The sequence below is a fragment of the Culex quinquefasciatus genome, chromosome 3 (genome assembly GCF_015732765.1).
Source record: "Culex quinquefasciatus strain JHB chromosome 3, VPISU_Cqui_1.0_pri_paternal, whole genome shotgun sequence".
NCBI classification, from domain to species: domain Eukaryota; kingdom Metazoa; phylum Arthropoda; class Insecta; order Diptera; family Culicidae; genus Culex; species Culex quinquefasciatus.
Genome location: NC_051863.1, coordinates 134,326,239 through 134,341,315, shown reverse-complemented (window position 1 = coordinate 134,341,315; position 15,077 = coordinate 134,326,239). Strand labels below are relative to the sequence as shown.

General features: G+C 37.9%; 1 protein-coding gene across 4 annotated transcripts in view; it reads left to right on the top strand.

Moving 5' to 3' along the window:
• LOC6036112 (protein furry) overlaps nt 1-7,096 on the top strand; it is a 180,415-nt gene extending 173,319 nt beyond the window's left edge. For all 4 annotated transcript variants that reach the window (XM_038258698.1, XM_038258697.1, XM_038258696.1 and 1 more), the window contains one exon: nt 6,363-7,096. In XM_038258698.1, the coding sequence (XP_038114626.1) occupies nt 6,363-6,658 (296 nt within the window). In that variant the 3' untranslated portion in view covers nt 6,659-7,096. The remainder of the gene's footprint in view (nt 1-6,362) is intronic.
• The last annotated feature ends 7,981 nt before the right edge of the window (nt 7,097-15,077 follow it).

The window sequence follows — 15,077 nt, the reverse complement described above, 5'->3', positions numbered from 1 at the left end:
CCCTATAAGTTATCAGAACAATAATCTAAGCTTGTTTGTTATCTGAGCAATTTTCTGAGATTTCGGTAATTTGATTTTTTGTATTTTTTAATCCGGCTTAACTTTTGTGGTGCCTTTGGTATGCCCAAAGAAGCCATTTTGCATCATAAGTTCGTTCATATAATTTTCCATACAAATTTGGCAGCTGTCCATACAAAAATGATATGTGAAAATTCAAAAATCTGTATCTTTTGAAGGAATGTTTTGATCGATTTGGTGTCTTCGGCAAAGTTGTAGGCATAGATATGGACTACACTAAAAAAAAGATAAACAGTAAAAAAAAATTGGTGATTTTTTATTTAACTTTTAGTCACTAAAACTTGATTGGCAAAAAAACACTATTTTTTATATTTTTTTGCCAGCTTTTCAGAAATTTTCAGAATGGGCAAAAAATCTTTGACCGAGTTATGATTTTTTGAATCAATACAACTTTTTTTTTCAAAAAATCGAAATATTGGTCGCAAATTTTTTTCAATTTCATTTTTCGATGTAAAACTGAAATTGCAATCAAAAAGTACTTTAGTGAAATTTGATAAAGTGCACCTTTTTCAAGTTATAGCCATTTTTATGTAACTTTTCTTTCAAAATAGTCGCAGTTATTGATTTTTTATAAATAGTGCCCATGTTTGCCCATTTTTGAAAAAACAAAATTTGAGAAGCTGAGAAAATTCTCTATATTTAGCTTTTTCGGACTTTGGTGATACGACCTTTAATTGCTGAGATATTGCCATGCAAAGGTTTAAAAACAAGAAAATTGATGTTTTCTAAGTCTCACCCAAACAACCCACCATTTTCTAATGTTGATATCTCAGCAACTAATGGTCCGATTTACATTGTTAAAATATGAAACATACGTAAAATTTTCCAACCTTTTCAAATGCGTATCAATACCAAATTTTGGTATTCCTGGACCCTTTAAAATTTGTCTTAAGGATTATGCAAGAGCAAAATGTGCTATCATACCAATTAAAGGTATTGTTTTGATATTGCAAAATTGCAGAATTTGTCAATGGTCGAACACCACATATTGGTATTATTTTGGTATCACAGTGTTTTATCAAATTCCTCTGAAACTATGGGAAAATTTTGACCAATTTTGACAAAATAATTAATTTTGCGCTAAAATGATGTCTCAAAGCGAATGCTTTCATTGAAAACCGGAAATTTCAAACTTGAGCAATTCTCCACGGAATCGGTCATTTTTCTTTGATTTTAATTTTTGTATTTTTTAATCCGGCTGAAACTTTTTTGGTGCCTTCGGTATGCCCAAAGAAGCCATTTTGCATCATTAGTTTGTCCATATAATTTTCCATACAAATTTGACCGAGTTATGAATTTTTTAATCAATACTGATTTTTTCAAAAAATCGAAATTTTTGTCGCAAAAATTTTTTAACTTCATTTTTCGATGTAAAATTGAATTTGCAATCAAAAAGTACTTTAGTGAAATTTTGATAAAGTGCATCGTTTTCAAGTTATAGCCATTTTTATGTAACTTTTTTCAAAATAGTCGCAGTTTTTCGTTTTTTTAAATTAGTGCACATGTTTGCCTACTTTTGAAAAAATATTTTTGAAAAGCTGAGAAAATTCTCTATATTTTGCTTTTTTGAACTTTGTTGATACGACCCTTAGTTGCAGAGATATTGCCAAAAACTGCTACTATTTTCAAAAAAGCTACCTTAAATTGGCTGGTTAACTTTATCAAAATTTCACTATAGTACATTTTGATTGCAAATTTGATTTTACATCGAAAAATGAAATGATTGCGACCAATATTTCGATTTTTTGAAAAAAATAGTATTGATTCAAAAATTTATAACTCAGTCAAAGATTTTTTGCCCATTCTGGAAATTTCTGAAAAGTTGGCATTTTATGTCCCCTAAAACATATCAAAAAATAAAAAAAATAAAGTGTTTGTTTGCAAATCATGTTTTAGTGGCAAAAAGTTAAATAGAAAATCAACAAATTGTTTTAACCGTGTATCATTTTTTTCAGTGTAGTCCTTATTCATACCTACAACTTTGCCGAAGATAACAAATCGATCAAAAAATTGCTTCAAAAGATACAGATTTTTGAATTTTTATACATCATTTTTGTACGGACAGCTGCCAAATACAAAAAAAAAAATCTCATATTTTTGGCAGGTTAAGCACTCACTCCTAACTCCATCCGATTTGCTGATTTTCACTATTTAAACAATTTATTTTGCCAAACTTTTGATAGAAACTTGCTTGCTCAATTCTTATTGAGCTATTTATCACTCGATTTCAGTTGAAAACGCTTTTAATAAAAACAGGAAAATTGATGTCTCACCCAAACAACCAACCATTTTCTAATGTTGATATCTCAGCAACTAATGGTCCGATTTACATTGTTAAAATATGAAACATACGTAAAATTTTCCAACCTTTTCGAAAAAAAAATTCAAAAATTTTAAATCAAGACTAACATTTCAAAAAGACCAAACATTCAATATTACGCCTTTTGATATGTTAGTCTTGATTTAAAATTTTTGAAAAGATTTTTTTCGAAGAGATCGGAAAATTTCACGAATGTTTCATATTTTGACATTGTAAATCGGACCATTAGTTGCTGAGATATCAACATTAGAAAATGGTGGGTTGTTTGGGTGAGACTTAAAAAACATCAATTTTTTGCGACCAATATTTCAATTTTTTGAAAAAAATTGTATTGATTCAAAAAATCATAACTCGGTCAAAGATTTTTTGCCCATCCTGGAAATTTCTGAAAAGTTGGCATTTGATGTCCTCTAACATACATACAAAAAAAAAATTGTGTTTTTTGCAAATCAAGTTTTAGTGACAAAAAATGAAATTAAAAATCACCAAATTTTTTTGTACCGTGTATCATTTTTTTCAGTGTAGTCCATATCCATACCTACAACTTTGCCGAAGACACCAAATCGATCAAAAAGTTCCTTCAAATGATACAGATTTTAGAATTTTCATGCATCATTTTTGTATGGACAGCTGCCAAATTTGTATGGAAAATTTTATGGACAAACTAATGATGCAAAATGGCTTCTTTGGGCATACCAAAGGCACCAAAAAAGTTTCAGCCGGATAAAAAAATACAGAAAAAATCGAATGTCCGAAATCTCACATAATTGCTCAACTATTGCCTATTTCTATAATGTTGAAATATGAAACATTCGTAAAGTTTTCCGATCTTTCCGAAAACAATATTTTCAAAAAAATTAAATTAAGACTAACATCTCAAAAGGGTTAAACATTCAATATTACGCCCTTTTGAAATGTTAGTATTGATTTAAAAATTTTGAAAATATTGTTTTCGGATAGATTTCACGAATGTTTCATATTTTAGCATTGTAAATCGGAGCATTAGTTGCACAACATTAGAAAATGGTTGGTTGTTTGGGTGAGACATCAATTTTCCTGTTTTTATTAAAAGCGTTTTCAACTGAAATCGAGTGATAAATAGCTCAATAAGAATTGAGCAAGCAAGTTTCTATCAAAAGTTTGGCAAAATAAATTGTTTAAATAGTGAAAATCAGCAAATCGGATGGAGTTAGGAGTGAGTGCTTAACCTGCCAAAAATATGAGATTTTTTTGTATTTGGCAGCTGTCCGTACAAAAATGATGTATAAAAATTCAAAATCTGTATCTTTTGAAGCAATTTTTGATCGATTTGTTATCTTCGGCAAAGTTGTAGGTATGAATAAGGACTACACTGAAAAAAATGATACACGGTTAAAACAATTTGTTGATTTTCTATTTAACTTTTTGCCACTAAAACATGATTTGCAAACAAACACTTTATTTTTTTTATTTTTTGATATGTTTTAGGGGACATAAAATGCCAACTTTTCAGAAATTTCCAGAATGGGCAAAAAATCTTTGACTGAGTTATAAATTTTTGAATCAATACTATTTTTTTCAAAAAATCGAAATATTGGTCGCAATCATTTCATTTTTCGATGAAAAATCAAATTTGCAATCAAAATGTACTATAGTGAAATTTTGATAAAGTTAACCAGCCAATTTAAGGTAGCTTTTTTGAAAATAGTAGCAGTTTTTGGCAATATCTCTGCAACTAAGGGTCGTATCAACAAAGTTCAAAAAAGCAAAATATAGAGAATTTTCTCAGCTTTTCAAAAATATTTTTTCAAAAGTAGGCAAACATGTGCACTAATTTAAAAACGAAAAACTGCGACTATTTTGAAAAAAGTTACATAAAAATGGCTATAACTTGAAAACGATGCACTTTATCAAAATTTCACTAAAGTACTTTTTGATTGCAAATTCAATTTTACATCGAAAAATGAAGTTAAAAATTTTGCGACAAAATTTCGATTTTTTGAAAAAATCAGTATTGATTAAAAATTCATAACTCGGTCAATGATTTTTTGCACAACCTGGAAATTTCTGAAAAGTTGGCATTTTATGTCCTCTAAAACATATCAAAAAATAAAAAAATTAAAAATAGTGTTTTTTTGCAAATCAAGTTTTAGTGATAAAAAATTAAATAAAAAAATCACCAATTTTTTTTTACCGTGTATTATTTTTTTCCAGTGTAGTCCGTATCCATACCTACAACTTTGCCGAAGACACCAAATCGATCAAAAAATTCCTTCAAAAGATACAGATTTTTGAATTTTCACATATCATTTTTGTATGGACAGCTGCCAAATTTGTATGGAAAATTATATGGACAAACTAATGATGCAAAATGGCTTCTTTGGGCATACCGAAGGCACCAAAAAAGTTTCAGCCGGATTAAAAAATACAAAAATTAAAATCAAAGAAAAATGACCGATTCCGTGGAGAATTGCTCAAGTTTGAAATTTCCGGTTTTCAATGAAAGCATTCGCTTTGAGACATCATTTTAGCGCAAAATTAATTATTTTGTCAAAATTGGTCAAAATTTTCCCATAGTTTCAGAGGAATTTGATAAAACACTGTGATACCAAAATAATACCAATATGTGGTGTTCGACCATTGACAAATTCTGCAATTTTGCAATATCAAAACAATACCTTTAATTGGTATGATAGCACATTTTGCTCTTGCATAATCCTTAAGACAAATTTTAAAGGGTCCAGGAATACCAAAATTTGGTATTGATACGCATTTCCCTTGTTATTTACCCATGCTCGGGATGAGCTGTAATTGAATGTCAAAGTGCTGATATGGCAACATTAGAGGCACGCTGGAATTAGATGCTGTTCTCCTAACATGCTTAGGTCCAAAAAATTGTAACAAAGCACCGCGACAAAAGAAATAGCAACAGATAATTACGACTCAACATTAAGGAAGATTTCAGGAGGAAACAATACACAGTAAAATAACAATAAGTTTTTGAGTTCAAACTAAAAATAAAACAGCTTTTACTTGAATGAAACCCTACGCAATGTATTACCCCCGGCCGAGTTAAAATGCGTAACCGGAAAAGTAGGTGTGCATGCCTGGCACGAACACTCAAAGCGTGTTCTAGCGTGTTGCTCGTACTGACTCAGAGCAAGGGTGAGATGTAGGTGTAAGGGCAGTGCGTGTACGTCGGGAACCTGGTGCATAAGATCGGTCAAGGCCCGTTCTTACACTGAAAATTGTGAATTGCGAATTGTTTTGTCCAGGTTTTCGATATTTTCAAAAACATCGGGTTTTTTTCCGTTTACCTATTTTTCCAAAAAGTCCTAATCATAACACCGACCAACAAAATTTCTGCGCAGGCTCAACTCGAGGGGAAGCATGAAGCTAAGGGTCCCCAGAAACACGTGCACTTTGAATTTTTCAAAATATTTTGGCAGGGCAGAATGTTTTTCTCCAAAGTTTGTATGGAGAATTAGTCCTGTTCGCTACTCCCACATATTGCATGCAATTTGAAATAAACTTCATGCTTCCCCTGGAGTTGAGCCTGCGCAGTCAATTTTGTAATTTTTTGTAGGTCAGTGTAATCTTAAAAACATACATCTTTGCCGAAGACACCAAATCGATCGGAAAATCCCTTCTCACGATACAGAATTTCATACATTTACATACCCATTCTGTATGGCCAGCCCTTAAAATTGTATGGAGACTTGTAAGGAAAAAAAAAGCAAAATTGCTTCATTTGACATAGGGAATGCATGAAGAAAGTTTCATTCAAATCAACAAATACAAAGAAAATTTGGTTTGCAAAATCGTAGAGAACCACTCAAATAGAAGTGTTTTTTACAACATTTCTTCCAATCAGCCGTGCGATGCTGTGGTCCCGTGATCTTGAACCTGTCTTTACCGTACCGAATGACATGCTAAATTGCACTCTGCTCTTTCTTCTCCTCCTAATCCCAAATGCCCAAACCAGACGTTTTCATCGCGTCCCGATCGGAGATTGAGCTAAGCGAAATCTACCAGATCCTGATGGAGAACCTGCTGCACGTTTCGTCGGCGCTGACCAACATGGAAATCGGCATGAAGGCATCGACGGCCAACAATACGAGCTCGTCCTCGTCGACGGTGACCACGATGACGACGATACCCGCGATTAATCCCCCGGGAGGAGGAGGCGGCGGAGGCCAACAGCAGCAGCAACTGCTAGGACCGACGCTGGCCTCGACAAACCCCTTCAAAGACACCGTCGATATCATCACCACGCTGTGAGGACCAACGACGACGACGAGGACGATGACGAGGCCCGGAGGCGATAATTGCTTTCGATTGCGTTTTGATACGGACGGCTTCGTCTGAAGAGGCGATAATCCCTCTGTTTATGACTGAAGTTGTGGAAAACTTGCAACTAGCGAGTAAGGAAATGTAATTAAGAATGTCAATGAAAGAAGTCCCTTTCCCCCCCCCCCCCCCTCTAAATACAAAGTGGAATGGAGTGCAGTAAGATATGTGTGTCGCCGACACACGACGGCTGTCTGTGAAAGTTATATGTTTAGCCGTATAATTGCAACTGTTTTGTTAAGCACTTCCGCTTCCGGTTATCGAAGCCGGACAAATAATAACCCACACACTCACACACATTAGTTGGTAGTTTTTAGTTCTTACAATCACGACACGCTGAAATTTTACAAATAAAATTGCAACCTGAAATGTTTTGAAGTGTTGAGGGTTTATTTTCAAGCACGCGATATCACACGAATCCTTTTGGGCCTAATTGATTTTATCCGGTTACTGATCAGGTGAGTAGGGTATTTGACCCATTAGTTGCTCTCAAAATTCCAATGTTTAAGGTGAAATGGGACGCCAGGTTTTAGACAACTTCTGCTCAATTTAGTTCAATTTCTATACACGACAGATTGATTGCTTGCTATCGTCCTATTTATCATCTATTACACGCAGAACTTTCGTATATTGCTGTATTTCCCTTGAACTTGCTTTTTGAAAACTCGAGTCGTGGCCATGGCATGACAGCCACACTTTCACTGCGCGATTTTGACATTTAGGGCGTGCACCGTTCGTCATGCCATTTTCGCTTGAATATCTGAAAAATTCTGCGTTGTTGAAAACATTAGTAGGGGAAAATACCCATTCCCATCCTACTAAGCGGTCGTGTCTGAATGATGATCATATTTCCCCTACTGGCCGTGTTCGAAAGCATGCAAAAACTTTATTTAATCCAATTCATTTCCAATTAACTGATCATCAAGGTTGTTAACGATAAAATTATCGAGGTTCGATAACGATAACGATGATTCTATCGTTATCGTTATTCCGATAATTCCATCAGCGATAATTTTCTCGACAATAACGAACGATAACTTAGTTTTAATATACAGCAATTCCATCCAGCCTAAACCGGAAAAAAGTTCTTCGATCGGGTTCCTTGGCCAAAATAATTAGACCCGTATTTTTTGTTTGGCCATTGGGGTGACCTAAACCGTGCTAGATTGCGGCTATCAATTACGAAAATTTTGGTACGCAAACATGTATAGGTCATCGCTGAAATTTTAAAGTTATCGCAGTTTTAGTGAAAAACGTTGATTTTTTTCCCGTTTTCGTCATTTTCTCGATTTTGCGCGCGGCGCGCCGAACATGGGTTCTTTGGTCCAGACACCGTCAAAACGGCATTTTAAAGTTTCATTCGACTATTTCAAATGTAAGGCTTGATTTGTCGATCTTTAGACTATTTTTCCTAGAAAGACCAACTTATCACTTATGAAATGGCGTGGAATTAGGATTTTTTTTGAAAAAAATAGGTTTTTGCTAAACATGACGAAAATTGCCATTTTTGGGACCACCCTAGTACGGTGTTGGTCACTCTAATGGCCAAAAAAAAAAAAAAATACAGGTCTAATTATATTGGCCAAAGAACCCCCAGAATAAAATTTGAACCCGATCTGAGAACTTTTTTTTGCGGTTTAGGCTCTTTCCAAATGGATTTGCTGTATATTTCTAAAATTTACTTAACCTTTCGGCAGTCGCGCTAGTAAACTTTGTGCATCGTTTGTAAGGACGTTTGTAAGAGAGGCCGAAAAACACGACTTCCAAAAGGTTAATCCAACCAAAATATGTTGAATTTTCAAAGCTTTCTCTCACAAAACATTTGCAGGGTGGCCACTCAAGTCGGGAAATCGAAAAAGTCGGGAATTCCCCAAAATCCGCCAAAAATCGGGAAAAAGTCGGGAATTTATGATTTTTTGTCAAAAAGTCGGGAAAAGTCGGACATTCCAAGCATCCTTGCTTGAAAATTAATTTTAACTCTTGAATAATTTTGTTATATTTTGTACAATTTTCAATCCTCAATTCTGCTTTAGTAACTTACTTTAAATTTAAGGTTCTTTTCACTATTTCAATATACAGCAATTCCATTTGAAAAGAGCCTAAACCGAAAAAAAAGTTCTCCGATCGGGCTCAAAATTTTTCTGGGGGTTCCTTGGCCAAAATAATTAGACCCGTATTTTTTTGTTTGGCCATTAGGGTGACCTACATCGTGTTAGGGTGGTCCAAAAAATGGCCATTTTCATCGATTTTTGCAAAAACCTCTTTTTTTGAAAAATCATATCTCCGCGCCATTTCATCCGATTTTATCTGTCTTAGACGCAAAAGAAAGGTGATGAGTTTGGCTATTTGGGAAAAATAGTAAAAAGTTTCTAAAATCTAGCTTACCATTTGAAACAGTCGTATGAAAACTTAAAATGGCGTTTTGACCGTGTCTGGACCAAAGAGCCTATGTCTGAAAATATGTTTATCGGATTCCTCGGAAAATTTCACATAACATATCAAAAAATTGGCGATGTCGAACCGTACGTTTCGGAGATATGATTTTTTGAAAATAAAAACTGAGTTTTTCGACGCGCCACGCGCAAAAACTGGAAAATGACGAAATCGGCAAAAAATCAACTTTTTTCACTAAAACTGCAATAACTTTAAAATTCCAGCGATGACCTATAGATGTTTGGGTATCAAAATTTTTGTAATTGAAAGACGCAACTTTTGGTACCATAACATCTCTAGGTCATCGCTGAAATTTTAAAGTTATTGCAGTTTTAGTGAAAAAAGTTGATTTTTTGCCGATTTCGTCATTTTCCAGTTTTTGCGCGTGGCGCGTCGAAAAACTCAGTTTTTATTTTCAAAAAATCATATATCCGAAACGTACGGTTCGACATCGCCAATTTTGATATGTTATGTGAAATTTTCGAATCCGATAAAATATTTTCAGACATAGGCTCTTTGGTCCAGACACGGTCAAAACGCTATTTTAAGTTTTCATACGACTGTTTCAAATGGTAAGCTAGATTTTAGAAACTTTTTACTATTTTTCCCAAATAGCCAAACTCATCACCTTTCTTTTGCGTCTAAGACAGATAAAATCGGATGAAATGGCGCGGAGATATGGTTTTTCGATAAAAGAGGTTTTTGCGAAAAATTACGAAAATTGCCATTTTTTGAACCACCCTAGCACGATGTAGGTCACCCTAATGGCCAAACAAAAAAATACGGGTCTAATTATTTTGGCCAAGGAACCCTCAGAAAAATTTTGAGCCCGATCGGAGAACTTTTTTTTCGGTTTGGGCTCTTTTCAAATGGAATTGCTGTATATTTGAGTATCGAAAAGCTGTTTAAGGCATTAAAATTCATAATAATTATTGGATGCAGTTGAAACAGATTTTCATAACTTTTGCCTTCCTCACCTCACTGAGGCAAGGCTATAAAATCACTCGAAAAATGAACTTCTTAAATACGACTCCTAGGTATACCTTCACGTATACCTATCGACTCAGAATCAAATTCTGAACAAATGTCTGTGGGGATGTGTGTAGACATGATTTTTTTTCCACACGATTATCTCAGAACTGGCTGAACCGATTTTGGCCGGATCCGCCTTATTCTGTTCGTTTTGGGGTCCCCTAAGACCCTATTAAATTTTATTCTGTTTAATGAAGTACTTTTAAAGTTATGCCAAGAAAAAGTATTTCTGTAGCTGCAAAAAAGGGTGACTTTTGCATAACCTCAAAGGCCGGATCTTTTTGCTTACGCGCGAGAGTGGCGCAGCATGCGTAGGGATTTTGGTCCACGCGGGGGATTGGCAGCCACACCCCCTTGCATGCGTATCGCCCGGTTGCCACATTGCTTAAGCAGTGTCTGCGTCTCTTCTGGAAAAAATCTGTATTGATTATGTTGCTGCATCATTTTGTCTCGACAAAAATTTACACGAACTTTTTAATTTTTTTTATAACTAATGAGACTTTTCTCCTTTGTTTTGGAGAGTTGGTAAAAAAAAATTGAAAATTGCTGTTCAAGTAAAATCAATAATTATAAAAAATAAATGAAAAAAAAAAATTAAAAAAAACTCCTCAATTAATTTGTAAATACAACCTAAAATACAACATGAATGCGAGGAAGGCACCAACCACCTTAAGGTGGATTAAGTAACGTTTTTATGAATCAAATGATCTCTATTAATTTCTGTTTATCAACAAGAGGTAAAGTTAATGAAAAACTAAATAAAAATAGAGCCTCATGCCCAGCTTAGAGTTATGATTCTATTTTATTTTGTCACATAGATTGAATATTTAAAAACACATCCCAACTTGAGTTTGGCAATGGTTTTGACGAAGAACTTCGTCTTAGGGCTCTATACAGGGTAGCAATCCAAAATTTCGCGGAGCGAAATGTAACGAAAAATTAAACGCGGCTGCAAGATTTGTAACATTAATTTCTCAGCTCCTGTTCAACACACGTAAAAGTGGTACCCACCAAACGAAAGGGGAGATTTCACGCATTCTTACTATACCTAATTAATGGCCATGAAATTTAGTTGAAGCACTTAAAAACTGAGTTTAAATTAATAAAACTGCTTCCACACAGCAAGCAAGCACGCACACAACACACACACGCGCACACTCTCTCTTTGACTCCGCCCCCAAAGCCTTGCCTGCGTTTGGCCTTGACACAATTTGGCGATTTATTCCTTTTGTGCTGCTGCTTCGCCAAACGCCAAAACGATTTGATATAAAAGGAGGTGCCGATCCAAAATCAAGTCAAATCAATTTTGGACGCCGACCTGGAAGGAGCTCCTGCTGCTGCTGAAGCTGGACCGAGGAGGAAACCAGTCACGAGGAATCCACGACCGGACGACGTTGCCATGGAGATTTTGCGGGACGGAACCAAGGAAGGACGCGAGGGGTGACGGAATTCACAGCTCGGCGAGCTGCCTTCACCCCGCTCCACCAAACCGGTGATGGATTTCACAGCTCGAGGAAGCTGCTCTCGCCCGGCGCCCGGTTGAGGAAGCGGCCAGATTCCGTGCATCGTGTTGCCATGGAGATTTTGCGGGACGGAACCAAGGAAGGACGCGAGGGGTGACGGGATCCACAGCTACGCAGAAAGCTGCTCTCACCCCTTCGCTTTCTCTTTGACAAATTTGACATTTTGGTAGTAGTGGCCACCACCTGGATTGGCCGGAGGCCCCGGGGGTGTTCCGATAGGGGGACATTTGCGGAACCATAAGAGTTGGGGCAATATGGGTATCAAACTTTAGGGATTTTGATACTGGACGTGAAATTTGACATTTTGGCAGTAGCGGCCGCAGGCCCCGGGGATGTTCCGATAGGGGGACATTTGCGGAACCATAAGAGTTGGGGCAATATGGGTATCAAACTTTAGGGATTTCGATACTGGACATGAAATTTGACATTTTGGCAGTAGTGGTCGCCACCTGGAGTGACCGCAGGCCCCGGGGATGTTCCGATAAGGGGACATTTGCGGAACCATAAGAGTTGGGGCAATATGGGTATCAAACTTTAGGGATTTCGATACTGGACATGAAATTTGACATTTTGGCAGTAGTGGTCGCCACCTGGAGTGACCGCAGGCCCCGGGGATGTTCCGATAAGGGGACATTTGCGGAACCATAAGAGTTGGGGCAATATGGGTATCAAACTTTAGGGATTTCGATACTGGACATGAAATTTGACATTTTGGCAGTAGTGGCCGCCACCTGGAGTGACCGCAGGCCCCGGGGATGTTCCGATAAGGGGACATTTGCGGAACCATAAGAGTTGGGGCAATATGGGTATCAAACTTTAGGGATTTTGATACTGGACATGAAATTTGACATTTTGGCAGTAGTGCCCACCACCTGGAGTGGCCGCAGGCCCCGGGGATGTTCCGATAAGGGGACATTTGCGGAACCATAAGAGTTGGGGCAATATGGGTATCAAACTTTAGGGATTTTGATACTGGACATGAAATTTGGACATATGCGGACATATGCGGAACCATAAGAGTTGGGGCAATATGGGTATCAAACATTAGGGATTTTGATACTGGACATGAAATTTGACATTTTGGCAGTAGTGGCCGCCACATGGAGTGGCCGCAGGCCCCGGGGATGTTCCGATAAGGGGACATTTGCGGAACCATAAGAGTTGGGGCAATATGGGTATCAAACTTTAGGGATTTTGATACTGGACGTGAAATTTGACATTTTGGCAGTAGTGGGCGCCACCTGGAGTGGCCGGAGGCCCCGGGGATGTTCCGATAGGGTGACATTTGCGGAACCATAAGAGTTGGGGCAATATGGGTATCAAACTTTAGGGATTTTGATACTGGACGTGAAATTTGACATTTTGGCAGTAGTAGCCGCCACCTGGAGTGGCCGCAGGCCACGGGGATGTTCCGATAAGGGGACATTTGCGGAACCATAAGAGTTGGGGCAATATGGGTATCAAACTTTAGGGATTTTGATACTGGACGTGAAATTTGACATTTTGGTAGTAGTGGCCACCACCTGGATTGGCCGGAGGCCCCGGGGGTGTTCCGATAGGGGGACATTTGCGGAACCATAAGAGTTGGGGCAATATGGGTATCAAACTTTAGGGATTTTGATACTGGACGTGAAATTTGACATTTTGGCAGTAGCGGCCGCAGGCCCCGGGGATGTTCCGATAGGGGGACATTTGCGGAACCATAAGAGTTGGGGCAATATGGGTATCAAACTTTAGGGATTTTGATACTGGACATGAAATTTGACATTTTGGCAGTAGTGGCCGCCACCTGGAGTGGCCGGAGGCACCGGGGATGTTCCGATAGGGTGACATTTGCGGAACCATAAGAGTTGGGGCAATATGGGTATCAAACTTTAGGGATTTTGATACTGGACATGAAATTTGACATTTTGGCAGTAGTGGCCACCTCCTGGAGTGGCCGCAGACCTCGGGGATGTTCCGATAAGGTGACATTTGCGGAACCATAAGAGTTGGGGCAATATGGGTATCAAACTTTAGGGATTTTGATACTGGACGTGAAATTTGACATTTTGGCAGTAGTGGCCGCCACCTGGAGTGGCCACAGGCCCCGGGGATGTTCCGATAGGGGGACATTTGCGGAACCATAAGAGTTGGGGCAATATGGGTATCAAACTTTAGGGATTTTGATACTGGACATGAAATTTGACATTTTGGCAGTAGTGGCCGCAGGCCCCGGGGATGTTCCGATAAGGGGACATTTGCGGAACCATAAGAGTTGGGGCAATATGGGTATCAAACTTTAGGGATTTTGATACGGGACATGAAATTTGACATTTTGGCAGTAGTGGCCACCACCTGGAGTGGCCGCAGACCTCGGGGATGTTCCGATAGGGGGACATTTGCGGAACCATAAGAGTTGGGGCAATATGGGTATCAAACTTTAGGGATTTTGATACTGAACATGAAATTTGACATTTCGGCAGTAGTGGCCGCCACATGGAGTGGCCGCAGGCCCCGGGGATGTTCCGATAAGGGGACATTTGCGGAACCATAAGAGTTGGGGCAATATGGGTATCAAACTTTAGGGATTTTGATACTGGACGTGAAATTTGACATTTTGGCAGTAGTGGCCGCCACCTGGAGTGGCCGCAGGCCCCGGGGATGTTCCGATAAGGGGACATTTGCGGAACCATAAGAGTTGGGGCAATATGGGTATCAAACTTTAGGGATTTTGATACTGGACATGAAATTTGACATTTTGGCAGTAGTGGTCGCCACCTGGAGTGGCCGCAGGCCTCGGGGATGTTCCGATAGGGGGACATTTGCGGAACCATAAGAGTTGGGGCAGTATGGGTATCAAACTTTAGGGATTTTGATACTGGACATGAAATTTTACATTTTGGCAGTAGTGGCCGCCATCTGGAGTGGCCGGAGTCCCCGGGGGCGTTCCGATAAGGGGCCATTTGCGGAAACATAAGAATTGGGGCAATATGGGTATCGAACTTTAGGGATTTTGATACTGGACATGAAATTTGACATTTCGGCAGTAGTGGCCACCACCTGGAGTTAATAACTATAAAAAATTCATTTACTTTTGTGTCCGAAGTTCTTCGTCATGATGGTTATGCCTGTAGGATTACCACTGCACCTTTTTTTGTAAATATTTTTAATTGTTTAAAAATAGTAGTTTATGCAACAAGTTGCAAAAAGAGGATTTTTTCAGCACGAGTCGTACATTTATCCAAAAAGGTTCACCGAGTTGGATAAATACGACGAGTGCTGAAAAAATCAAGTTTTGCAACGAGTTCCATACAAAATTTTTTGCAATTTCGAAAAACACCCATTGAGTGAAATTTTAAGTCGAATTTTCATGTATTTTG